The 26,473-nt window shown below is 37.3% G+C and overlaps 3 protein-coding genes across 10 annotated transcripts in view; 1 reads left to right on the forward strand and 2 right to left on the reverse strand.

The window, feature by feature from the left end:
• The window catches only part of cdc14ab (cell division cycle 14Ab), a 49,981-nt gene extending 48,844 nt beyond the window's left edge, over nucleotides 1-1,137 (reverse strand). For 2 of the 8 annotated variants that reach the window (XM_065245127.2, XM_065245132.2), the window contains exon 1: nucleotides 508-1,137. In XM_065245127.2, coding sequence (XP_065101199.1) covers nucleotides 508-604 — 97 coding nt within the window. In that variant the 5' untranslated portion in view covers nucleotides 605-1,137. The remainder of the gene's footprint in view (nucleotides 1-507) is intronic. The other 6 variants (XM_065245140.2, XM_065245110.2, XM_065245120.2 and 3 more) reach the window with 4 other exon arrangements.
• dbt (dihydrolipoamide branched chain transacylase E2) lies at nucleotides 43-25,421 on the forward strand. Its single transcript, XM_065245151.1, has 12 exons — nucleotides 43-57; nucleotides 15,725-15,850; nucleotides 17,043-17,163; nucleotides 17,306-17,381; nucleotides 17,698-17,882; nucleotides 17,969-18,096; nucleotides 23,043-23,289; nucleotides 23,844-24,010; nucleotides 24,098-24,175; nucleotides 24,254-24,445; nucleotides 24,553-24,624; nucleotides 24,700-25,421. The coding sequence occupies exons 2-12, from the start codon at nucleotides 15,800-15,802 to the stop codon at nucleotides 24,865-24,867; spliced, it is 1,485 nt and encodes a 494-aa protein (XP_065101223.1). The 5' UTR covers nucleotides 43-57; nucleotides 15,725-15,799; the 3' UTR covers nucleotides 24,868-25,421.
• rtca (RNA 3'-terminal phosphate cyclase) lies at nucleotides 8,241-14,820 on the reverse strand. The gene is made up of 11 exons (XM_065245156.2): nucleotides 14,382-14,820; nucleotides 14,155-14,255; nucleotides 13,388-13,531; nucleotides 12,076-12,199; nucleotides 11,909-11,967; nucleotides 11,308-11,449; nucleotides 11,020-11,141; nucleotides 10,885-10,943; nucleotides 10,405-10,499; nucleotides 10,212-10,316; nucleotides 8,241-9,125 (listed from the first exon to the last, which is right to left on the reverse strand). Exons 1-11 carry the CDS (start codon nucleotides 14,424-14,426, stop codon nucleotides 9,027-9,029), a joined length of 1,095 nt encoding a protein of 364 aa, XP_065101228.1. The 5' UTR covers nucleotides 14,427-14,820; the 3' UTR covers nucleotides 8,241-9,026.
• Nucleotides 25,422-26,473: the final 1,052 nt, after the last annotated feature.

Genomic DNA, 26,473 nt, shown 5'->3' on the forward strand with positions numbered 1-26,473 from the left:
GACATGGTCTATTAAACACGCTTGTAAAGTTATAAAACAACTAGTAACACTTAAAAGGTAAGTTTTTAATCGTCAGATTAGTGGTTTGGGTTTAATCCTCTGCAATTTCCCTCAAGCAAATTGAAGCGTTGTAACCATGTTTAAGCGGATTGTCATTTGCATCACCATAGTTTCACTATAAATATGGTTCCTGTAATGAGACCAGGCTGAATTTGTGGTTACTATAGTTTCACTACAAATAAAACCACAAAACTATTGATAAACACGTGTTAATTTTCTTAAAGGTAAGTTAGTGTAAACAACAACCACCACTACCACAGTTAAACAGTGTTTACTGTGGTAAAACCTTGTTTTTTTCGTCATTGTTATCCAGTCGTAGTTTAAATGCACTTACGTTACAAGCAATGATTGATTAAGTTAATCGGACTTTCTGCCGCTTCAAAAAAAAAAAACTTTCTCATCATAAATTAAAGTTTTGCGAACACAAGCCAAGAAACGCAAACTCACCTTTAATGAACTCCGATGCACCTATCAAATCGGTATCCTCTGTCATTTTAAATAACGTATTGAGTATCGCTGAATGTTTCAAGTGATCGAGAGTCATCTACGAAAGCTACAACAAAACGACATACAAAGTCTTGCTGGTTTAAAAAGCTGCTTCCTCTCCAGGGATGCAATGCAACTTCTCTCTTAACTGATGGTGCAAATGTGCCGTGTAACAGTTAGTTTTAAGAACAAAAAAGCTCAACGAAATGTTAAAGTAAGGCACCGACGTCGCGTGGCATTCTCCCACGCGTGTTTATAAATATTGATATTGTCTTCACGATCGGCGAAACCATGAAATAAACTTCTTACTGTTGTGGTTGCCCCTGCGTCCAGGAGAAAACAACTACGGCAACTTCTTAATCTCGTAAAATAACCCAACCTGCGTCATCCCAGATCGTCTCCCGCGTAAAAGTGTTTGAATTGCTAGCATTTGAGATTCATCCCTTGACTCCAAACCACCATGCGTCGACTTATATCTCAGTTTTGAACAGATTTGAGACGCGATTTGCTACACTGGTACTCCGTCGTGGTCAATAGGTGGAAATCTTTCTCGTGCCATGGTCGCGGAGAGTCAAAAGAGAAATCTTAAAGGGACGTCACGTGGTAAGAAGCTGGCCAATCAGAGGCGCTGGAGGATGTTACTGGGGTTAACTCTTAAACGACCAGTTAAAGGACAGGATGGTGGTTTACTCAGTGAAACATCAAGTTCACGTTGTAATTCCATATTTTCGAGTGCTATCTATCTATCTATCTATCTATCTATCTATCTATCTATCTATCTATCTATCTATCTATCTATCTGCCGGTTGACCTGTCTGTCTGTCTGTCTGTCCGTGTGTCTCGTACATTCCGCTTGAGCATGGGTTCACATAAATGTATGTTTGTCTGTTGTGGTTAAATTTAATAAATATAAATTTTATATTAATTTAAATAAATACATTAATTTTCATTTTAATTAAATTTATCAGGATTGCAATTTTATTTCATTTGCTCACAGCATTGTTGAGAACCCAAACACATCTATCTATCTGTCTATCTATCTGATGACCTGTCTGTCTACCTCTGTCTGTCTGTCTACCTCTGTCTGTCTGTCTGTCTGTCTGTCTACCTCTGTCTGTCTGTATATCTATCTATGTTCGTCTGTCTATCTATGTATCTGTCTATCTACCTGTTGACCTCTCTATCTATGTCCCTCTGTCTGTCTGTCTGTCTGTCTGTCTGTCTGTCTATCTCTGTCTGCCTGACTGTTTATCTATGTCTATCTATCTATCTATCTATCTATCTATCTATCTATCTATCTATCTATCTATCTATCTATCTATCTATCTATCTATCTATCTATCTATCTATCTGTTGACCTGTCTGTCTATGTCCGTCTGTCTATCAATCTATCTATCTGTCTATCTACCTGTTGACCTTTCTATCTATGTCCCTCTGTCTGTCTGTCTATCTATGTCCGTCTGTCTGTCTGTCTGTCTGTCTGTCTATCTGTCTGTCTGTCTATCTCTGTCTGTCTATGTATCTGTCTATTTATGTCCGTCCGTCCGTCTGTCTATCTCTGTCTGTCTGTCTGTATATCTATCTATGTACATCTGTCTGTCTATCTATCTATGTATCTGTCTATCTAACTGTTGACCTGTCTATATATGTCCATCTGTCTTTCTGTCTGTCTATCTATGTATCTTTCTATCTACCTGTCTATCTATTTCCGTCCGTCTGTCTGTCTATCTCTGTCTGTCATTATATCTATGTCCGTATGTCTATCTATCTATGTATCTTTGTATCTGTCTTTCTACCTGTTGACCTGTCTGTCTATGTCCATCTGTCTGTCAGTTTATCTATGTATCTATCTATGTCCGTCCGTCTATCCATCTACCTATATATCTTTCTGTCTGTCTATCTGTCTATCTACGTGTTAACCTGTCTGTCTGTACGTCCGTGTGTCTCGTACATTCCATAGTTTAATTGCTTGAGCATTGGTTCACATAAATGTATGTTTGTCTTTTGTGGTTAAATTTAATAAATATAAATGTTATACTAATTTAAATAAATACATTAATTTTCATTTTAATTAAATTTACCAGGATTGCAATTTTATTTCATTTGCTCACAGCATTGTTGAGAACCCAAACACATCAGCTGCCAGACAATCTGAGCTCAAATATCATTGGCCCACATCAGACTCTGTTTATCTATCTACGTCCATCTGTCTATGTATCTGTCTCTCTACCTGTTGACCTCTCTATCTATGTCCCTCTGTCTGTCTGTCTATCTCTGTCTGCCTGACTGTTTATCTATGTCCGTCTGTCTGTCTGTCTGTCTATCTATGTATCTGTCTATCTATCTACCTATCTGTCATCTCTGTCTGTCTATGTATCTGTCTATCTATGTCCTTCCGTCCGTCTGTCTATCTCTGTCTGTCTGTCTGTCTGTCTATCTATCTATGTATCTGTCTATCTACCTCTCTATCTATGTCCGTCCATCTGTCTGTCTGTCTGTCTCTTTGTATATCTATCTATGTCTGTCTATTTATCTATCTACCTGTCTATCTATGTCCGTCCGTCTGTCTGTCTATCTCTGTCTGTCTGTCTGTCTGTCTATCTATGTATCTGTCTATCTATGTCCATCCATCTGTCTGTCTGTCTGTCTCTTTGTATATCTATGTCTGTCTGTCTGTCTATTTATCTATCTACCTGTCTATCTATGTCCGTCCGTCTGTCTGTCTATCTATGTCCGTCCGTCTGTCTTTCTATCTATCTCTGTCTGTCTGTATATCTATGTCCGTCTGTCTATCTATTTATGTATCTGTCTATCAGATATCTGTCTATCTGTCTGTCAGTTTATCTATTTATTTATCTACCTGTCTATCTATGTCCGTCGGTCCGTCTATCTATCCATCTATTTATCTATCTATCTATCTATCTATCTATCTATCTATCTATCTATCTATCTATCTATCTATCTATCTATCTATCTATCTATCTATCTATCTATCTATCTATCTACCTACCTACCTACCTGTTGACCTGTCTGTCTGTCTGTCTGTCCGTGTGTCTCGTACATTCCGTAGTTTAATTGCTTGAGCATGGGTTCACATAAATGTATGTTTGTCTGTTGTGGTTAAATTTAATAAATATAAATGTTATACTAATTTAAATAAATACATTAATTTTCATTTTAATAAAATTTACCAGGATTGCAATTTTATTTCATTTGCTCACAGCATTGTTGAGAACCCAAACACATCAGCTGCCAGACAATCTGAGCTCAAATATCATTGGTCCACATCAGACTTTAGTTTATTCGGGTCATCCAAAATAACAGCTGGAGAGATGGCGTATGAGACGCACCACACTGCGGTCACTCAATGATCGTAAATAGTTCACATTAAACATATGGACTCTCAGAATGAGTAATATCTCTATAAGATCAGCATGGTCTCTGTATTATTGTTACTTGTAAAGGCAAACAATATGAAACCAAGCATGTAGGATGCTTTGGAGCATTATGCATACAATTTGAATAATATGCAAATGAGTAAACAACACAATGAACTTTCTACTCCTACAGGAACTACTAACAAGATTGTTTTTCTTCGAGTTTAGCATAAAATAAGACTTTTTAGTCTCTAAGGTTTCTTCAAAATCCATGAAAAAGCCACCTTATATTGTTGTTTTATTTTAACAATATGCTTTAAATCAAGTCTACCTTACCTCCTATTAGAGAGATCCAGACCTTGTGCACAGCTGGGGCTGACTGGCTCCCTTCACTTTTTTCCTGGGACCTCCAGGATCCAGCGTCTGACATGCCTTCATGAAGGTTTGACAGAACCGGGTTTGATGGGACCCACGGCTTCCTCTGTTGCACCGTGGAACAGTAGTGTTTTGGACAAATAGTACCTCGTATATTCTTTGGGGACACAGTGAACCAGTGGAACAAAACGGGTAGGATCTTGTTCGTGCGGCCTTCTCGGGTTTCCTCACATGAGGCTTGCATTACAGTCCCGGCGAGGTGTGACTTTCATGTTTCCTCACGTTACTTTTCCAAACGATCGACTCTACTGTGCCGTTTCGTCCCCTGGATATCGATCCAGGTTGTGCTATTTTCATCTTCCACTGTTATTATGTGCCATATAGTATTTCTGAGCTTTTTCAGGCATGTTAGCTCGACTTTGTTCAGCTAGTGCACACGCTGATTATAAAGACGTCATGACATCATGGAAAAACTAGTGGACAGGAAGCAAACAAGTGAATTACGGGTTCATGCACTGGCTGACTGTCAGGTAAAAATGAAGAGGACTGTTTTCACTGTGTATATTGGGGTCGGCCCGTGACTTCGTTTTTCGATGGCGCTCGATGCCAAGTTTGTCACAATATGACGCAACAAACACATATTTTGAAAACACGAGCAACACACGTGACACTCTGGACACATATTTTGAATTTGCGCACCACAGATGAGCAGTCACGAGCAGCAATTCCACAAAGGCATCATAAATTGGGTTATATAAAAAGGGAGTTACAGTAAAGCTCACATCCCTTGCAAAAAGTTAGTATTTATCAATAAATAAATAAATCACACTAATATTTACAAATTGCATATGTAAATTTAATATTTTGTTTTCATGAAAAATTTTAGTTAGCTTCTGAAGGGCAATACTTAATACAAAATATGATCTTTAAATAAATTAATAACTATTAAAAATCGATTATCCTGTTCAAAAGTTTATCCCTGGTTCTTAATTAATTGTGTTGCATTCTTGATCATCATTGAATGTTTGTAACTTTTGTAGAAGATGCTGGAAAAGCAAAGAATGTGAACCAAAGTATTTTTCTGAAGATCAAACAAAAGACTTATGACCAACAATCACAAAACATAAAAACAGTCATTGATCAACCAGATAACATCAAACAGTATTAAGTGATCCCTTTGCATAAAACAATCTTAGACTTAGAAAACATATTAAATAATACAATGTAATGCTGTTGGTTCTAAGGTTTAATTGCACAGAATTTATGATAAATTAATGTATTTTAAAAACGTTATAATAATAAAACGGCCTCCCCTCGGCACATCTCACGACCCTAAGTCTGAGAACCACTGCACTAAAGAGACTATTTGATTACGTCTGCGACAGGAAGGAAGGATGTTGATAATAACCACTCCTACAGTCTGTGGGAAGCTTGCAAAAACATTGAGTCACAGCATGATGCTAAAAAAATCTTGTTAAATTTATCTTAAGGACTTAATAGTGGTCATGCAAAATAATTAGTGCAAATGATGTCCAACTTTGAATAATTGACATCTTTGCTCTTCATTTAAATATTTAATAAAGATGCATTAAAAATGTTGTATGTTGCATGGACTGCAGTATAAACTGAACCTCAGCTTTGAGATGAGATAAGAAGGCATAGCAAAAATATTGCACACACAACACATCCAAAGTTTATAGAGATATTGAACAAATATTAATATCAGATGAAATTGTAGCCAATGTTATATTTTTCTTTGTGATTCCCTAAAATGTTTTGGTTTGCTTTTTTGCCAAATTATGTTCTCCAATAAATACATAGTTTAGTGTTTTTACATACCATATATTTTAAAGGATTAGTAAATTTTTCTTAAAAAATAAAATCCAGATAATTTACTCACCACCATGTCATCCAAAATGTTGATGTCTTTCTTTGTTCAGTTGAAAAGAAATTCTATTCTTTGAGGAAAACATTCCAGGATTTTTCTCATTTTAATGGACTTTAATGGACCCCAACACTTTTAGTTTTAATGCAGTTTAAAATTTCAGTTTCAAAAGAATTCTAAACGAGGCATAAGCGTCTTATCTAGCGAAACGATTGTCATTTTTGGCAAGAAAAATAAAAAATATTAAACCACAACTCGTTGGTCCTGTGACGCGCCATCATGAGCTCACGTAATACGTCTTCACGTTGAGGTCACGGATGACGTATCAAAACAACGCCCCGACGTTGTTTTATGTGGAATGATACTAATTAATGTCTTTGTGTCAATTTATTGTTTAAAATGGTCCGCAAATGTGCGTTTCATATATGTAACATGTGACCTTCGACGTCATTACACAATTAAGGGAGGTCGCGCTGGCTCGTCCCACTGCTGGAGGAAGACGAGAAGTTGTGGTTTAAAAGTGCATATTTTTTATTTTGCTATCGATATAGTTTCACTAGATAAGACCCTTATGCCTCGTTTGGGATTGTTTAGTGTCCTTTGAAACTGCAATTTTAAACTGCATTAAAACTGTTAAGTGTTGGGGTCCATTAAAATGAGAAAAATCCTGGAATGTTTTTCTCAAAAAACATCATTTCTTCTCGACTGAACAAAGAAAGACATCAACAGTTTGGATGACATGGTGGTGAGTACATAATCTGTTTTTTTTTTTTAAGAAAATAGACTAATCCTTTAAAGATTGAATCTAACCTGAGGGGGCATTAAAAGCAAATACTGTACAAATTCCCAACCCAGGACATTAATTTTGGCCAGTAAACAGAATACACACACATACATTATATAAAACAACAACAGCACTGATATATGTTAAGATATGTCAATGCAAAGTGTTTTTGAATTAAGGCAGCTCAAATATGCATTTTAATCTTGGACTAGGATAAACCCTGTCCGTGAAAACGCCCCATTATGTCACGAGGCGGCTACACATTGGTGTCTTTGATTCATTAGGTTCATGACAGTTGAAGCTAATAATAGCATGTATATATATGCTCTGACCAACACTTCTGTCAGTTTGGAAATTAATTTAGGATGAGAAAATGACATCTCATCACCAAATTCCAAGTATGTGTGTGTTTATTATAAAGACAATTAGTAATGGTTTTATTACCATGGAGTAATATAGTTCACAAATAGATTGCACCCTTATCTTGAATCAGTATTTAAATAAAACCAACATTTTAAGTTTGGTAAAAGTTCATGCTAACATTAGTACTTTATGTAGTATTTTTGTGACATAAACAGCAATTTTGCTTGCTATAAAAAACCCAAATCTCATTACTTTGTGATTATGCATGGTCAGCTGTGTTATCATAGCAGTTAGACGTGTATACAAAGGCACAGAGCCATAGATCCCAATGCATTTTATGCAACAACCTTTTTAAAGCAACAGAGCTAGAGATTAAATATAAATTTTAGGTGATATAAAAACTATTTCATTTTAAAAGCCAAATTTTTTTGATCGTGCAGTAGGCCACATCCAAACATGTCCTATTCTGCTTTGCTAATGTTTGATTACTCAAGCAACAGATGTACCAGACAGCCAATGACAGACTATTAAATGTGGTTGAGTAACCACACCCACAACCTCCCCGAGGGAAGCTTCTCCTTTTAACAATGTAGATGCGCCCTTTTCCGGACTCCATGCATATTCACGCATCATCACATGGTCTACCCATTCTCTTCTTCTCCCCCATTGTTCTTGCATCTGCCGGGAGTAATTGTATTGGCCCCGAGCACAAAAGAGCTGAGGGAAGATACTCTGGTTGAATTGGTAACCGCTAACACTTGTAGACCATCTCTAGGGTGCGCTAAATGTGAAGATTTGCATTGTGAGATAAACAAGTTCTTGCTTTTAGGAAATCCTGAATGCAACACGACCGACGTATACATAAGAAAGGTAAAGAAATGGTTGAAAGAAAGGATGCAAGAATACAAAATGTCTATAACTCAATTTATTGTATTTTTTCTCCTGAAAAATATTTTAATGCAAATAACAAAAAGGACGCGCTTGCCTGAAGTAGCCAAAAAAAAAAGTCAAATTAACATCTTCAATTCCATCTTATAAATAACAAACAGTAATAATAATGAACAGGAATGAAACCTTTCATCCTGAAATCAACATTACACAAATACTAACCGCACACAAGTCTATAAAACGATGCTGTGCACTTCAATGGAACAAAAAGTATGGCGGAAAAACGAAATCTGCAACGCGACGTCTTAAATAATTTACGAAATACAAAGCAGCTACATTAACTTAAGGGGTAGTATAACCTTTTTCTGTGTACACACAGTGCACTAAATTTACCAGTGACATACACGTAGATTACTACTTCCATGCGAATTGGTTAAGCAATTGTAAACCACAAAATCGATCGTTGTATCAGAAGGGTTTGATGAAACCTTAAGGCTCGTGTTAGGGTGCGGAAAGCAAATCTGAACGCATTAAAAGTGAAATCGCACCGACAAGATACGGCACAAACTGGGCGAGAATATTGCAAAAACGATCCAACGGTAACGTTTCATTACAGTATAAGGCAATACCCTGAGTAACAAATGTTTTAAGAGGGGGACAGAACAGTTGGCATAGGAATAAGGCAAAAACTAATCATTCATCCTGAGATAACACCAAGATAATGTCAAGCTATCTTTAAGTTATCCAGTCAGTTACAGTAGTAGTGTCTCTCTGCTACAAGTCCTCCAGCTGATGTCATCCGAGCCGTTTACAAGTTGGAGTTGGTGACACCCGCTCCATGGCACTCGATAATGTAGGTATCGTTGTTGGCTTGCTCATCTTCCGCCTTGCGCACAACAAATTTTGCCTTTGAAAATAAACAAAACGCATAAATTGAGTGCCTGATGAAATATCTAGATCTATAGGGTTCCCACTCCAAGCCAAATTCTTTGACTTTCACTGACTAAAAAGCTGAATTTTCATGACCTATGTCTGAGATGCCGTGAGCCTGATAATGCCAACAAATGGCTGTATAAATGGTAGTATCACTTGGAATCAGTGGACGCTTGGACCCGGAAATGGTATTCCGTCACAACTTAAAGGGACATTCCACTGTTTTTTTAAATATTCTCATTTTCCAGCTCCCCAGAGTTAAACATTTGATTTTTACCGTTTTGGAATCCATTCAGCTGATCTCTGGGTCTGACGCTACCACTTTTAGCATAGCTTAGCATAATCCATTGAATCTGATTAGACCATTAGCATCGCGCTAAAAATAACCAAATAATGAAGGACTTTGCTTCTGTACCATGGCTGCAGGAGGCGTAGTGATATTACGCACTGCCCGAAAATAGTCCCCTGCCATTGAAAATTACTAAGGGGACTATTTTCGGCTGCTGCGTAATATCATTGCGCCTGCGGCAGCCACGTTACAGCTGCAAAGTCCTTAGTTATTACGCCAGAATGAAAGTATAGTTCCTAGCCGTATCTGCCTAGAAAATCACAACTTTTAATTTTCTTTCGGTCTTAGTACACGATGTAACTACAGAAGAGTCAAGTTTTAAATAGGAAAAATATCGAAACTCTTTGGTTATTTTTTAGCGTGATGCTAATGGTCTAATCAGATTCAATGGATTATGCTAAGCTATGCTAAAAGTGGTAGCGCCAGACCCAGAGATCAGCTGAATGGATTCCAAAACTGTAAACATCAAATGTTTAACTCTAGGGGAGCTGGAAAATGAGTATATTTTTTTTAAAAGTGGAGTGTCGCTTTAAAAAGTGGAGTACATTTTGATAAAAGCAAACTAAATCCCTGGTTTTCCATGACTTGGACAAAAAATGGACAAAAAATGTATAAAATTCTCTCACTGGAATAGGCCTTTTAAAATTCCCTGATATTCCAGAAATTCCATGCCCCGTGGGAACCCTTGATGTACAAAGAGGCCAGACTTACGTTAGTGAGCTGCTCGGCTACGTGGATAGCCGTCTGCGTGTGCAGAGTGATCGGGCCCGTCCGCATTCTGGATGTGCCGTTTGCCAGGGCCATGAAAATAATAAGCTGGAAAAAGAAACGTATAATTTACTCTCCGCGGAAGGGGATTAAGTATGCATTTCATCGCGTTAACATTGTCGAGGGCATTCCTGACCTGGTCTTGCAAGAACTCGTCCACACAACCATTGTGTCTGATGTTTCTTAGCAACATCTCTGCAGCCTCGATGCCAACTTTGTCTGCGTACACACCTGATAATGTAAATACAATGATCACTTTCAGTTCATTTTTTCAAAGCATGCACATCGACCTCACATGGGTGCTCGATTAAAATCATACTGGAAAAGTCAAGTCATTTAATACATTTTGGATATTTTTGGAGCTTTGGTGTGCCGACTTTACTTATACATTTCCAATTTTAACAATGAATCATCTCATTTATCTAAATCCAACTAGCAGGGCATGTTTAATATTATGGGCTCAAGAATGTTCCCTGACCTTCTGTACAACATAACCTCAATCACAAACAAACAGGCTTCTCTTTGTGATGTATCGCCCTCTAGTGGTAAAACAAGAACATTGAACTAATTGTTCTCTTACATCTGCTGCCAAAGCTTTGGGCTAGACAACCCTTACCCTTTTTGCCAAGTGATGACCCTGCAAATATGCAGCCGGTTGATGATTCTGCGATTATTCTGCCAGGAGACAAAAACGGCACATTAGCACGAATTAAAGTACCTCAAAAAGTGATGTCTGAGACCATGTACTCACATAATGCCATTGCCGTTGCCACATGCCTTGTCCTTCTCTTGCAAAGACTGAATGTTGACGTACAGGTCCTTAATCTCTTTTCTGATAGTACGTGTCGCTGCCGTGGACATGTCCTTCGCCAGCTAAACAAATCAATTGAAGTTTATGGGTGCTCAAATCAGCGATATCGATAAAAAACAGAAATGTCCGTCTGGCCAAAAGTGCTGATAAAACAAATCTTCTTTGTTCCAGAGCTTTTTTCAGGGTCAGATATGAATATAAGAGATAGCAAAAATAGTTATCACATACCTTGAATGGCAAAACTCCAGCCACGAATGCCCTGCCGTAGATTTTGGTGATGTTTCCTCTTTCGGTCATGTTTATGGGACTGAGTTCCTTGACAGGGTTCACCTTGACCACAACCTCCCCACCTCCTTTAGGATAGTAGCCTCTGTTTTTAAAAATAAATACATTTTCAATTTAGTCGGGGGGACGTATCATAAAAATCTGACTTTTTCATGTTTAAGTGCTATAATTGGGTCCCCAGTTTATTCTATTAACTAAGAAAATGTGAAAAAGATCAACCCAGTTACTTAGTTTTGGTAAACCATTCTCTGCAAGCATGTGAAAAAATAGGTATTTGACATTTGGCTCCCCTTTGTGATGTCAGAAGGGGATAATACAGCCCCTTAATCTGCACTATTCAACCACAGCACTGCTATTTAGTGCAGAGATCGACTTATTTGCATTTAAAAGGACACACCCATAAATTGCTGACACCTACAATGTGGAAATTTTAACATGTTATATTAAATTATCTATATGGTATTTTAAGCTAAAACTTCACATGCACATTCTGGGGACAGCAAATATTTATTTAACATTTTAAAGAAGTCCTGTTCTAGTTTACCTCATTCTTAAATCGCAGTCAAACTGAACCCCGAATCTCTCTGCTATCGGTTTAAGGACCTAAAAGAAATTCAAACAGATCTCATTGAGATGATGCAAAAACGAAGTTGTCGAAATAATTAAATAGTCAAGCTTGTAAGTCTGATTCTGCCCAGGGTTTTTTCCTACCTTTATTGTGTAATCGATCTGAGGTGCCATTTCAGCATTGGTTCCTCCTTTTAAGCACAACTCAGATGGACCCTGAGCAAACAAGGCACAGGGCAGAGATATCTGCATCAGCAGCCCAACACTTCTACATGGACAAAAAAAAAAGGGTTGAAGATGTCTGTTTTTGTGAAGAATCATGTGCGCCTCTAAATGTAACTTTGTTGATTTAAGATCAGTAGCTGCGTTTCCATTAAAGATTTGCGCAAAACGTTAGCGTTATTTTCTAAATGTCGAAAAAAACTATTGCGAAATGACGACATTTCCATTAACCGATGATATGCGACTGAAACGACGTTTTTCCTTTCGCAAGAAGTCATTCCAAACATCACGCTGACTGATGTTGGTAGATTAAGGCTACGTCTACACGCGAGCGGCTATTTTCATAAACGGACATTTCAACCTCTCCGGTTTCATAAATAACATCGTGCACACATGTCAGTTTTCATAAAAGTGTTCATTTACACATACTGTGTATATATACCGTCAAGAGCATGCCAAACCTGTAGGTGGCGGTGTAACGAGAAGCTCAAGCCCAAGTAAGCCAATCAAAATCGCGATATAAAGCAACAACAGCAACGAATCACTTCCTCTTCATCTTTGAAACAAAAGTCGCACTTTTGACGTAGGTGCGAGCTCTGGCGCATATGTGACGTTGGCTGCCTAAACACCGTTTGTCTCAGTTTACATACAAACAACGATTTTCAAAGAAAACGTCTCTACTCTGGCCGGAGTTTTTAGAAAAAAAAATCGTTTTCAGAGACAAACTCTCTGTTTGCGTATAAACGAATGCCGCAAACGAAGGGAAACGTCTCCGTTTTCGAAATAACCATGTACTTGTAAACGGGGGCTAACTAATATCACATCCACCACTTCAGGCATTATTTTTAAGATTATTAAAAATGTAAGAGTATTATCCAAACATTAATGCCAAGGAAAACCCTTTTATACTTAGGAGCAGCAACTGTTTATAAACCGTTTCCATTGCCGTTTGGCTAAATACCTCATGCGAGCATAAAATATTTTTGCGATATATTGGAGTTTTTGCGAATTGACGTTTTTCCATAGGCCGTATTTTCTATTCACGATGTCAATTTGCGCAATATGAAGGGTAATGGAAACGCAATGTCATGAATATACTTTGAAAAAGCAAGTAAAGCGATGACACAACCAATCAATTTTTTACATTTATACTTCATTTCAAAACGGCTTACATAGGCAGAATGTGTTTGGGAATCGAACCCACGATTGAGCTACAGGACTTTTAGTCTCTTACCCAGCCGTATGAGTGTCAGCGATATGATTGCCACCCCTGATTTTCCCAGGAGCAAGCGTAATTTCGGTGGATCCCACTGTGGCTCCCTCCAGATTGCCGTCACACATGTCCCTTAACAGCTCGAGACCTGACAGATGCTGAGGCCTGGTGACGTTGAATAGGGATGGAGGGGGGTGGTGATAACAATTGGAGATAATGAAGTGTTAGGGGTTGAAAAACATTTTTGGTTGATTTAAAGAAATACATTTATTCTGCGTATCCACCGAGAGTTGGATATCTCACAAAGTTTGAAACAACTTGATGTTGTTTATGGCCTATCAGCAAATGTTATAACAGAATAGATTTTATACAATAAAGGAAAACACATAATATTCATACGCTCCAATACAAAAAAAAGTGAAAGGAAAAGCTACAACCACAAATAAAGAACAGAACATGGAAAGTAGCCATGTGCTTCTGTGCCAACTAACAAAGGGTCCCATTAAAAATTAATACTAACTGAATATCTTGTTGTTGGATAGACTGTATAAACCAACTTTAGGCAATAAACAGATCCATCTACACAGATGACCTCAACTGTAAAGTTAAAATCGGATTATTATTATACTCCCAACAACCCAACTTTGCTTTGTTTCATGATCTACTGTTGAATAGAAAAGGGAGGGGGTATGGGTAACATGTTCCATTTAACACAAATAACAAGTTAATTACACACAAAGCCACTTTTAACTAAACATACATTGTGTCTATAACAAAATAATGGTTACCTCAAACCCGGTGTGCTTCTACCGGCTCGGATTTTATTTATTTTGATTGACGCCCCTTGGATGCAACTCAACGCCGCAGAGACCCTTAAAATCTGTCCTCCCTTGAAAGAAAAACATCGAGTGTTTATATAAAGAAACTTGTAAATAAACGTTTAACCATGTCAGCGATATATAACACGTTTAAACGACGTTATTAAAAAGAAAAAGATTGGCAAATGCACACTCACCCCTTCCATTACACTTCCGTCCATTTCGAACATTGTTGCGGCCATTTTCGCGAAATAAAAAAAAATTGTATAACGTATCCGCGAGTTCGACTTCAAAAACGACGTCGATGAGAGACGCGCGCACGTGAAATAAATAGACCCGGTGCGCAACTTCCACACTGTACTAAAGTTAATATAAGCCGGTGTACAGCGCGCAAACAATGCGGCGACAAGCGCGAACTTCTCACTCACTCACAGTCCCCCGGGCACAACCGACTCAGTCCGAATTAATACAATAATACGAATGTCGAGATGACTGTGAGACTCAAATTATTAAAGTAAAACTCGGCAGAAAAACAAATTCAACAAATTTCCTGGCGATACGCGTCGCACTCTCGTAACTACTAGTTTTGCCAGTCACACTGCTGCTAGTATGTTGGTTGGTGAGCCCTGAGCATGCGCAGATGTAGTGTGACGCGACGCGCATTGTACTGTAAACTTCGATCAAGAGAGAGACTGGAAAAAACATTTTGATTATTTTTGTGACGTGATTATTGATATCTCATTGAAATACACATTTTGCTTTTATACATTAGGAAAGGGGGGCGTTGAGTTTTTTATTATGTTGTTTCGTTTGTGCTATTTTATACGCATGCCTGTTATTAATAATAATCAGCTTTTCTATGGCATTTTTTCTATATATAAAATACGATACGATTTTTTGTAAAAACAAAACAATACATTTTAATGTGCAGGTCACTCTTTCTTAACGGACACAAGTGTGGGTTGAGAAAAACAAGTTGTTTGGGCCCTCAAATCCTGTCAAACCTCTGCGATTGTAAAATCCATTGTAGAAAACCTGCCGGCATCAAAAGATGGTAAACCAGCTGAACAGGATTCAGGGTGCAGGGTATTTATTCAATCCAGTGCCTTGGGAAAGCGTGTAACACCAAAAATGATCCCAGGGGGCTATTTATTTAGGCTAGTAATAATTTTATTACTCAGCTGTATGATGTATCAATTAATGTGAAATTATTATTTTTTAATTATTATTTCTTCCTGACTGGATAGTTGGCTTTTCTTTCAGTGCCCTTGATAAATTAACACTCTATTATACTATATTATAACCCATATACTTCATTACTTTGACACATTTTTAGTGTTTATTAAAGTTACAGAAGTTTTATATAGACTATATTGAAAGCAATAATATGTAAAAACTAGTACGTTTTTATTTAATTTATGTTTTATTTTAAATAAAAAATGAACAGAAACTTACGATCTATTCTATTGAGATGTTAAGAGGATTTTCTGTTTATCCTAAAACATTCAATAAAGCCTATGAATTATTTGTCCTTCACCAGACGCTCTCTGATTGGTCAGCGGCGTGGGGCGTGAGGGTGTCGTCATATCCGGCTACAAAAAATCGGTGGGGAAACATGGCGGCAGTCATCGCCGTGCGGAGTCCATTCGCGTTTATGAGACGCCTGGTATGTTTTAATCTTTAATTTGTATGCATTATACAGTTGCAATCACTTTTAAAGTCTACAGTCGATGTACAGACGCAAGTTTGGCGCGAAACAGCGCGTTTAAGACAGTAAAATTCGGAAGTAACCTGCAACTAACAGCTCAAGTGACCCCATTACCTGCATGATGTGTGTGTCTAGCTGGCAAAATGTAAACAAACGACGGTTTTATTCAAATACAAGCATTTCAAGTGTTGAAAACTAGACAAACTATGTTTGTAAATACGAGTGTACACTGTGTAACTTACACCTTAATCACTTATGTATGAAAATATTTTTTGGGGGTGTAAAGTTATAGTTCATAATCGTCATTCATAACCTTCACAAAAAAAAATCTCCTATGGTTTTAATACCGTAAAAGTTTAGTAACAAGGTTTTTATCAGATTGTTTGCCATTTATTTTTTATCATAGTTTAACTACAAATATCATGATAACTATAATTACTATTATTTTGAGACCATGGTAAAATTAGTGGTTACTATGATTTTACTTTAAATAAACCAAAAAGTGATGGTGGTTACTATAGTTAAACCATGGTTAATGTTTTTAAGGGTGGATGTTAAAGTCGCCATTTCACGACTTTTTTTTAAAGATGTCAAATAAATCTTTGGTGTCCCCAGACTGCGTCATGTGAAGTTTTGACTTAAAATACCATATAGATAATTTATTATAACATGTTAAAATTGCTACTTTGTAAAAATGTGCCGTAAAGGTGTGTCCTTTAAAATGCAAATGAGCTGATCTCTGCACTAAATGGCAGTGCCGTGGTTGGATAGTGCAGATTAAGGGGCGGTATTATCCCCCTCTGACATCACAGGGGGAGCCAGATTCAATGACCTATTTTTCACATGCTTGCAGAAAATGGTTTACCAAAACTAAGTTACTGGGTTGATCTTTTTCACATTTTTAGGTTGATCGTAGCACAGGAGACCCAATTATAGCACTTAAACATGGACAAAGTCAGATTTTAATCATATGTCCCCTTTAATGACCATATACAGTATTACAAACTACAGTTACAGTATAGTTGTGTGAATGTTATCAGAAAACGTGACGGGTAACATTTTACCCCAGTATTTAAAGAAGATTTAGCTAAATTTGCAACGCTTTTACTTATTGATTCAAGTTTGTTCTGCGTTGTTCACAATATTTCAGGTCTCTGCACGCCTGCACAAGCACTACTGCTCGAGGGTCCAGGCAGCCCGCCTTGTATACAGACCTCACTCATATTCACTTAATGCTGGACCTCAACATCGGTTCTTTCACACAAGCTATGGTATCTATCTATCTATCTATCTATCTATCTATCTATCTATCTATCTATCTATCTATCTATCTATCTATCTATCTATCTATCTATCTATTTGAGTGTTTTATGAAATTATAGCTGTAATCTCTTTCTTGGCCCTTTCATATAGTTGCAGCCAGACCAGTTGTGCAGTTTAAGCTCTCAGATATTGGTGAGGGCATTATGGAGGTTACAGTTAAAGAATGGTAAGTTATTATGAGGTTATTTGACACTTACATTGGTTATTATAAAATTGCTACATTTGGGGTCCAAAGTCATTATTATGGGGACAGGTAATCATGATTTTCAGCTATATAATACACTTTTTTCCAGAAAATATTTTATTTTTATGCCATGTAACATATTGTTATCCATGACAATCAATCCCAAATTTTTAAATATAAAAAAATGAAAGAAATAATGACTTTGGAAACAAAATGAACCGGTACATGAATAATCACCCATATATAGTTACCATTCCAGCAGGGGGTGCCATTATCTCTTATTACCCTTCTTTATCAGGTATGTGAAAGAGGGTGACAAGGTGTCTCAGTTCGACAGCATCTGTGAAGTTCAAAGTGACAAAGCATCAGTCACGATCACCAGCCGCTATGACGGAATCGTTCGTAAACTGTACTACGATGTCGATTCCATCGCCCTTGTGGGAAAACCTCTCGTTGACATTGAAACGGAGACAGGCCTGGGGGGTACGTGCTGAAAGTTTAAAAAGTAGTTTAGAAGTAATTAACTGATATTTGATTTGTGTAATATAATATATTATGATGCTGTACAGTGGAAGGACCTCAGGAGGATGTGGTGGAGACTCCAGCCATGTCTCAAGAGGAACATACGCACCAGGAGATCAAAGGTCACAAGACTCAGGCCACTCCAGCCGTGAGACGTTTAGCCATGGAGAACAATGTAAGTCATGATGTATATTTATCTATAGTGTATACATGTCACCCTGTTTGTGAAATCCAGGTTAAATTCTCATAAAATGATCAATCAAAGCTTGATTTCACTTTAAGATATCAAGGTTATATTTCAAACAATGTTCTTTACATTATGTAGTATGATTTTATATAAAAAAAAAGGGTAATCAGTACAGGGTAAATCACAAAAAATGACTTGAGCTGGGCTTTCTCAGGCAGGGTCACAATGTTATTATATTCACATAAAGATTTAGTTAAGACTATATTGGAAAGTGTTAGCAAACAATGGTACCGCCAGATATCAAGCCGAGCATGGTGTCAGAGTCAGCGGGGAGCGGTCTTTGGTTATTCTAATGTGGGGTCGTAAGTCCTAAGGGTTATAAGTTGCTAGGCATCGATGAATCGGGCTCATGGTTGATGTTACCTTCAGCCATAGCTTGCTTCTATAGACTCTCGTTGGAGAATGGCCTTCCAATTTTACATAGCTCAAGAAAGCAGTGTTGTTGTCATGGCTACAAGTAGGGGGCAGAGAAGAGGGGGTAATAAAGGGATCCATCTGGGGTAAACTAAGACAAGGATTTTTTTTATCAGTTTGATAACAACACTGATAACATATTTGTACCAAGGAGGATTAGGGCCAAGTTAAAATAAAAAAAACATCTCGAGATTAAAGTCATTATAATGCGAGATTTAACTAGGAGTTTTTTGAGAAAAAAAAGTCAAAATAAATAAAACTTTGAGAATTAAGGCGCAATACACCGAGAACAAAGGCGCAATATATCGAGAACAAAGGCGCAATATAAAGTGAGCAAGGGCGCAATATCCCGCGAACAAAGACATAATATATAAAGAATAAGGTTGTAATATATCGAGAATAAAGTCGTAATATACAGAGAATAAAGTCGGAATACACAGATAATAAAGGCGTAATATACGGAGTATAAAGCCGTAATATACGGAGTATAAAGCCGTAATATGCCGAGTATAAAGCCGTAATATGCCGAGTATAAAGCCGCAATATGCCGAGTATAAAGCCGCAATATGCCGAGTATAAAGCCGCAATATGCCGAGTATAAAGCCGCAATATGCCGAGTATAAAGCCGCAATATACCGAGTATAAAGCCGCAATATACCGAGTATAAAGCCGCAATATACAGAGTATAAAGCAGCAATATACCGAGTATAAAGCCGTAATATACCGAGTATAAAGCCGTAATATACAGAGTATAAAGCCGTAATATACCGAGTATAAAGCCGTAATATACAGAGTATAAAGCCGTAATATACAGAGAATAAAGTCGTAATATACAGAGAATAAAGTCGCAATATTTCAAAAATAAAGTCGTAATATACAGAGAATAAAGTCGTAATGTATCAAGAATAAAGTCATAATACACAGAGAATAAAGTCGTAATACACAGATAATAAATCCGTAATATACAGAGAATAAAGTCGTAATACACAGATAATAACATAGCTGCCAACTCTCACGCATTCGCCGTGAGACTCACGCAATTGACCCCATTCTCACGCTCTCACGCCACACATCCATTTTCTCACGCAGGCTCGTGCCCACCATTGAGATTCCCATTGAGTTTAATAAAAGTCATTAAATAATTGCCTAATATACCTAACTGTAAATACTGTAAAACGCATACCTCTATCTGGCGTGCCTCAATCAGCATAAAGCGCTCGTCAAAGTCAAAATGATGCGAAGGCCAATCAAATCAAAGAAGGTGGAGTTATTGTTTACAGATGCCGGAGCGTCAGCTACAAACTACAGAGCGAGTGCGCGGCTGTGCGATGGTGAAAGAGCAACGCACGATGTAAGTAGCTATAAACCAGTGCTCGCAGTACTGACACTTTTATATTTTAGCGTACCTTCACTGTCTTTTGCGTGCCATCCCCTTCTCATGTTGCTGGTACTTTGCTGCAAAGAGTCAAAGAGCATTTCACTTTATGTGGCGCTGCGCAGAAAGTTCGGCAGCTAGGACATCAGAGTACCGCGAGAGCAATAAGAAATGTTACAAGTAAGTCCGCCTTTACCTTTGCTCTCGCGTTACTCTGATGTCATACGCTGATCAGTCAGCTCCGCCGCAGTCGAACACACAAAGCGTCAAGGTCTGGATGAAAAGCAGAGACCTGCCCGGATTCCACGCACGCAGAAACCCTCAGAAAACAGCAATTTTAATCAACCCTCACCCGCGTGTGCATGTTTGTAAGCAGTACAAGCCTGCGTGATGTTTGCGGTGACCGGTTTAAATAAAAGAGAAAAAAGTCAATTGGTATTTGACATCTATAAACAATAATATATACGAAATATAATTATATGGTCTTGACATGCACATTATCTGTTGCTGTAGTTTAATATAAAGTACTCATTTGGTTTATTTGATTGTGACAGTGCCTCTATCACCAATCAATCACAAATCATCACTTGCTTCTCTCAGTGGATAAACTGAATCAAAGCTGCTGTTATCTGCAGTTATACATTTTACAGAGACCAGTATTCAGTAGATTTTAAGAACTTTTTTGGCACTTTTATCAGAAGGAAAGCATAATAGAAATCAAGAAATGTATAAAATAATAATAAAGACTCTAATCTCAGGCATTTAAACTCAGTAAAAGCTTTTATTTCAATTTAATTTCAAAAATATGATTCGATTTTTTACGCATTCTTTTCCAACTATTTAACACAGAAATAGCTAAAATCCACACTATTATCAATTGGCAAATGGTTAGGACTTATATAAAAAATTATTCCCACCCCCCCCCCCCAACAAAATCTCACTCCAAGCTGAACTCAGAAGTTGGCAGCCCTGTAATAAATCCGTAATATACCGAGAACAAATCCGTAATATACCGAGAACAAAGCCGTAATATACCGAGAACAAAGCCGTAATATGCCGAGAACAAAGCCGTAATATACCGAGAACAAAGCCGTAATATACCGAGAACAAAGCCGAAATATACCGAGAACAAAGCCGAAATATACCGAGAACAAAGCCGTAATATACCGAGAAACAAAGCCGTAATATACCGAGTATAAAGTCGTAATATACAGAGCATAAAGCCGTAATATAAAGAGTATAAAGTTGTAAAATAACGAGAATAAAGTCGTAATGTATCAAGAATAAAGTCATAATGTATCAAGAATAAAGTCATAATGTATCAAGAATAAAGTCGTAATACACAGAGAATAAAGTCGTAATACACAGAGAATAAAGTCGTAATACACAGAGAATAAAGTCGTAATACACAGAGAATAAAGTCGTAATACACAGATAATAAAGTCGTAATACACAGATAATAAAGCCGTAATACACAGATAATAAAGCCGTAATATACCGAGTATAAAGTCGTAATATACCGAGTATAAAGCCATAATATACCGAGTATAAAGCCGTAATATACAGAGAATAAAGTTGTAAAATAACGAGAATAAAGTCCTAATGTATCAAGAATAAAGTCGTAATACACAGAGAATAAAGTCGTAATACACAGATAATAAAGTCGTAAAATATACTGAGAGTAAAGCACCAATATACCGAGTGTAAAGCCGTAATATAGCGAGTATAAAGCCGTAATATACGGAGAATACAGTCTTAATATACCGAGAATAAAGTCGTAATACACAGAGAATAAAGTCGCAATATATCAAGAACAAAGTCGCAATATATCAAGAACAAAGTCGCAATATATCAAGAACAAAGTCGCAATATATCAAGAACAAAGTCGCAATATATCAAGAACAAAGTCGCAATATATCAAGAACAAAGTCGCAATATATCAAGAACAAAGTCGCAATATATCAAGAACAAAGTCGCAATATATCAAGAACAAAGTCGCAATATATCAAGAACAAAGTCGCAATATATCAAGAACAAAGTCGCAATATATCAAGAACAAAGTCGTAATACGCAGAGAACAAAGTCGTAATACGCAGAGAACAAAGTCGTAATACGCAGAGAACAAAGTCGTAATACGCAGAGAACAAAGTCGTAATACGCAGAGAACAAAGTCGTAATACGCAGAGAACAAAGTCGTAATACGCAGAGAACAAAGTCGTAATACGCAGAGAACAAAGTCGTAATACGCAGAGAACAAAGTCGTAATACGCAGAGAACAAAGTCGTAATACGCAGAGAACAAAGTCGTAATACGCAGAGAACAAAGTCGTAATACGCAGAGAACAAAGTCGTAATACGCAGAGAACAAAGTCGTAATACGCAGAGAACAAAGTCGTAATACGCAGAGAACAATGTCGTAATACACAGAGAATAAAGGCGTAATACACAGAGAATAAAGTCGTAATACACAGAGAATAAAGGCGTAATACACAGAGAATAAAGTCGTAATACACAGAGAATAAAGTCGTAATACACAGAGAATAAAGTCGCAATATATCAAAAATAAAGTCGTAATAAAAAAGAGAATAAAGTCGTAATAAAAAAAGAGAATAAAGTCGTAATATACAGAGAATAAAGTCGTAAAATAAAGAGAATAAAGTCGCAATATATCAAAAATAAAGTCGTAATAAAAAAGAGAATAAAGTTGTAAAATAACGAGAATAAAGTCGCAATATAACAAAATTAAAGTCCCAATATAACGATAATAAAGTCTTTTTTGTGATTGACTTTTCTACATATAATCATCTTTATCCTATATAATGTAAAGGACATTCTGGATTCTGATCCAAATTTCAAGTTAATTTTCAGTGGTTTTACCAACAACGGCCACTAGGTGTCAATGTTTTGCTACTTAATCTTGCCACAAATGAATGAATGAGTCACTGCATTATTTTAAAATGTGAAAAGGTTTTAAAATATAAAAACTACGTCCTTAGAGCTTTTCAACAATATATAATTTGTCAAGATTATGTCACGTTTATAGGATATTAGGATTATAAATATTTTAACTATACTTTTCCTCGCAGATTAAATTAAGTGAAATTGTCGGCACTGGAAAGGACGGCCGTATTCTCAAAGAGGACATCCTCAACTTCTTGGCACGTCAGACAGGGGCAATCTTACCCCCAGTCTCCGAGATTCAACCGCCTCCTCCCGCACCTGCTGCACCTTTAGCCCCAGCTGCTAAACCGACAGCAAAAACTCCCAGCATTCCCACTCCCGTCATCCCCAAACCTGTGTTCACGGGCAAAGATCGTACTGAACCTGTTAAAGGTTGGTACGTTTACATTAGGGATGCACCGATACCGATACTGGTATCGGGTATCGGCCTCGATACCACATTTTCTAAAGTACTCGTACTCGTTTAGAGTCCCCCGATACCAGGGATCGATACCACGGTCTGAGAAATGTCTATGTTTGAGTGGCGTGTAAGGGGTTAATGCCTCTTGTGTTGTCCAAAGAGGCAGAGTTTACAACAAACTGGAAAACTAGTCCCTTGTTTTTTTGTTAAATTATATGACTAAAGCTGTTACCTGTAAATTTGAATCATGTTTTTTATTAAGTACTCGGTATCGGCAAGTTCTGAAATGCAAGTACTCGTACTCGTACTCGTATTCCAAAAAAGTGGTATCGGCGCATCCCTAGTTTACATTTACCAAAGCTGATCGAGAAGTGTCAAAAGCCTTTGTTTTGCATTTGGCAAGATTAAGTCCAGGTCAATTATTTTTGATTACTTTTCTGGTTAAATATGATGCAGATATATTTTTGTGTAATCTTCACCCATGAGCTGTGTTATCAAAGCTTATTTGCATTTGACATGAAAACAGGTTTTCAAAAGGCGATGGTCAAGACAATGTCATCGGCTCTGAAGATTCCTCACTTCGGTTACTGTGATGAAGTGGACCTAACCCGGCTGGTCCGACTGCGGTCTGAGCTGAAGGAATTATCTGAGGCTCGAGGAGTAAAGCTCAGTTATATGCCCTTCTTCATCAAGGTAAGAAACTTATTTCATTCTCTAGTGCAAAAAAATCTAAGCAAACCGTTGGTTTTGATATGTGTTTTCTTCAAAAAATAAAAACAGGCAGCGTCACTCGGACTTCTCCACTTCCCAATTCTGAACGCATCTCTGGATGAAAACTGCACAAATATCACCTATAAGGTAAATTTCCATCTAAAGAAATCTTGATTCATGCAATTTGGATTGAACTAAGGTCTGTTCTCCCTCCCGATCAATCAGGCTGCTCATAACATCGGACTGGCGATGGACACAACTCAAGGTCTTCTGGTTCCTAACGTGAAAAACGTACAGATGCTCAGCGTCTTTGAAATCGCCGTGGAGCTCAACCGTCTGCAGACGTTAGGAGCGACGGGGCAGTTAGGGACCTCCGAACTCACAGGAGGGACATTTACGCTCTCCAACATAGGATCGGTGAGTCAGGAGCTACAGGAAGATCTTAGATTACTACCGTAATTTGGTGTGACAGACGTTACATTTAAGTACTTACTTATTTGCTTCCTTTTCTCACTTCTAAACAGATCGGAGGAACATATGCAAAACCGGTTATTTTACCTCCTGAGGTTGCTATTGGTGCTCTTGGGAAGATGCAGGTTTGTAAATATAAATATGAAGATGCATCTAATTGTATTTCACACGTTTTACATAATCTCCTTCATTCTCCATAGGTGCTGCCCAGGTTCAACGCAAAGGGTGACTTGGTGAAAGCGCACATTATGAACGTCAGCTGGTCAGCCGACCACAGAATCATCGACGGAGCCACCATGTGTCGTTTCTCTAATATGTGGAGATCTTACTTGGAGAACCCTGCCACCATGGTTCTGGACCTTAAATAAAGACCACCAAGCACACCCGAGCCCGATGAGATCGTATCTCGACACTAAAGATTATTCCTTAACCGAAGCACAGATTTCAAGTTATTCAAGCCTGTTTTTTCTTCATGACATGAGATTTAAAAAACATTTGCGTGTTACCACCACATGAGGCTTGCCTTATAACTAACTGGTGTTTTGTTGTATGTGTTTCCTGTGTATTGGTAAGGACTGTATTGTTATGGTTTAAGGATATTCCTCTTGTTGCCTTACTGTAGAATGTTACATATGCCATCATGTATTGCTGAGTGTTAGGAAATGTGAATTTAATGTAGCAATATGTACACGGACCTGTGCTTTTTTTGAAAATTGCTCTTTTTTTGGCATTTTAAAATCTGTTCACACGAACTACAAACAGTTGTGATATCTCAAAAAAAGATTTTGAGGATGCTGCTTTGCAATCTAATGTCATTGTTTTAAAAGGACAATGGAAGTATGTGATTACATATGTGCACATTGTAGTTTATCTAACGTCTAGCTGTGGGGAAATTACATATTAATAAATTCTGATATTCTTATTTGACAAAAATGAATGAAATTAATGCTCTGCAATTGCTAAATAATAGTGTTTCTTTGAGGTATTTCTGTGTGGGTGTGTGAAAGAAAGAAAGTGTTTGAATAAATTATACATTTGAGAACTCGTTCACCGATTTAAGAGCTAAACAACCCACTATGGCCGTTTCTCAATTTAGTGGTTTTACCAACAATGGCCACTAGGTGTCAACGGTTTGCTGCATACTCTTGTCACAAATTAATTAATTACTGTCACTGCATTATTATTACTGCAAAAAATGTTTTGAAATATGAAAACTACATTCTTGGACCTTTTCAACAATATATAGTTTGTCAACATTTTTAAAGAGTTATAATAGGATATATTGTTACGAATAAATAATAATTAATATGCATTCCTATGGGGGGAAGTCGTGTAACAAAAAAACCTGTCACATTATTTCTATCATCAGATGAACTTGACATATTAAAACTACATTCTATGAGCTTTCCAGTGATATATAGTTTGTCATGATTTTTTAGGGGTTTAGTGTAATAAATATGTTAAAACAAATTTGGCCTACCTGTGGGCCCGTGACATTTTAGAAACTGATAGTGATGGGCGATTTCGAAGCAGGTTTTCGAATCATCTACGAATCTTTTGTTTCGAATCATTGGTTCGGGTAACGTCACGTGATTTAGCAAACGATGCTTCATTACGTCAAAACTGTTTCGAAAATCCGATTATTCACAAGAAAAACCTATATTTAAAATGTTTCTCATTGAATTCCAGTACCTCTTATCGACACTTCGAAGAATTAACAATAAGAAAAACTTGATGCTTCTTACTTTCTACGATGAACTCTTTACTACACAAACTTGATATGATGAACTGACTTATTGATACCACCTCCTTCCCCTCCCCTTCCCTCGTATGTTCATGTGACAAATTTATGTTGTATTCATATGTATGTACAATAATTGTTCATTAATAAAAAATAAAAAAAATCCGATGATTCACCACTAGGGGGAGTTGTGACTCAACAAATGACCAGTGTGGGTGAACTCGGGTCAGTTT

The sequence above is a fragment of the Paramisgurnus dabryanus genome, chromosome 24 (genome assembly GCF_030506205.2).
Source record: "Paramisgurnus dabryanus chromosome 24, PD_genome_1.1, whole genome shotgun sequence".
NCBI lineage: Eukaryota > Metazoa > Chordata > Actinopteri > Cypriniformes > Cobitidae > Paramisgurnus > Paramisgurnus dabryanus.

Coding starts and splice junctions, on each gene's coding strand:
- rtca (XM_065245156.2), bottom strand. CDS start 14,426: ATGGCCGCAACAATGTTCGAAATGGACGGAAGTGTAATGGAAGGG. Junction 10,500..10,884: donor GTCATCACTTGGCAAAAAGG/GTAAGGGTTGTC, acceptor TTACATTATCAG/GTGTGTACGCAGACAAAGTT. Junction 10,317..10,404: donor ACGAGTTCTTGCAAGACCAG/GTCAGGAATGCC, acceptor TTCTTTTTCCAG/CTTATTATTTTCATGGCCCT.
- dbt (XM_065245151.1), top strand. CDS start 15,800: ATGGCGGCAGTCATCGCCGTGCGGAGTCCATTCGCGTTTATGAGACGC. Junction 17,883..17,968: donor AACGGAGACAGGCCTGGGGG/GTACGTGCTGAA, acceptor GATGCTGTACAG/TGGAAGGACCTCAGGAGGAT. Junction 23,290..23,843: donor TCGTACTGAACCTGTTAAAG/GTTGGTACGTTT, acceptor ACATGAAAACAG/GTTTTCAAAAGGCGATGGTC.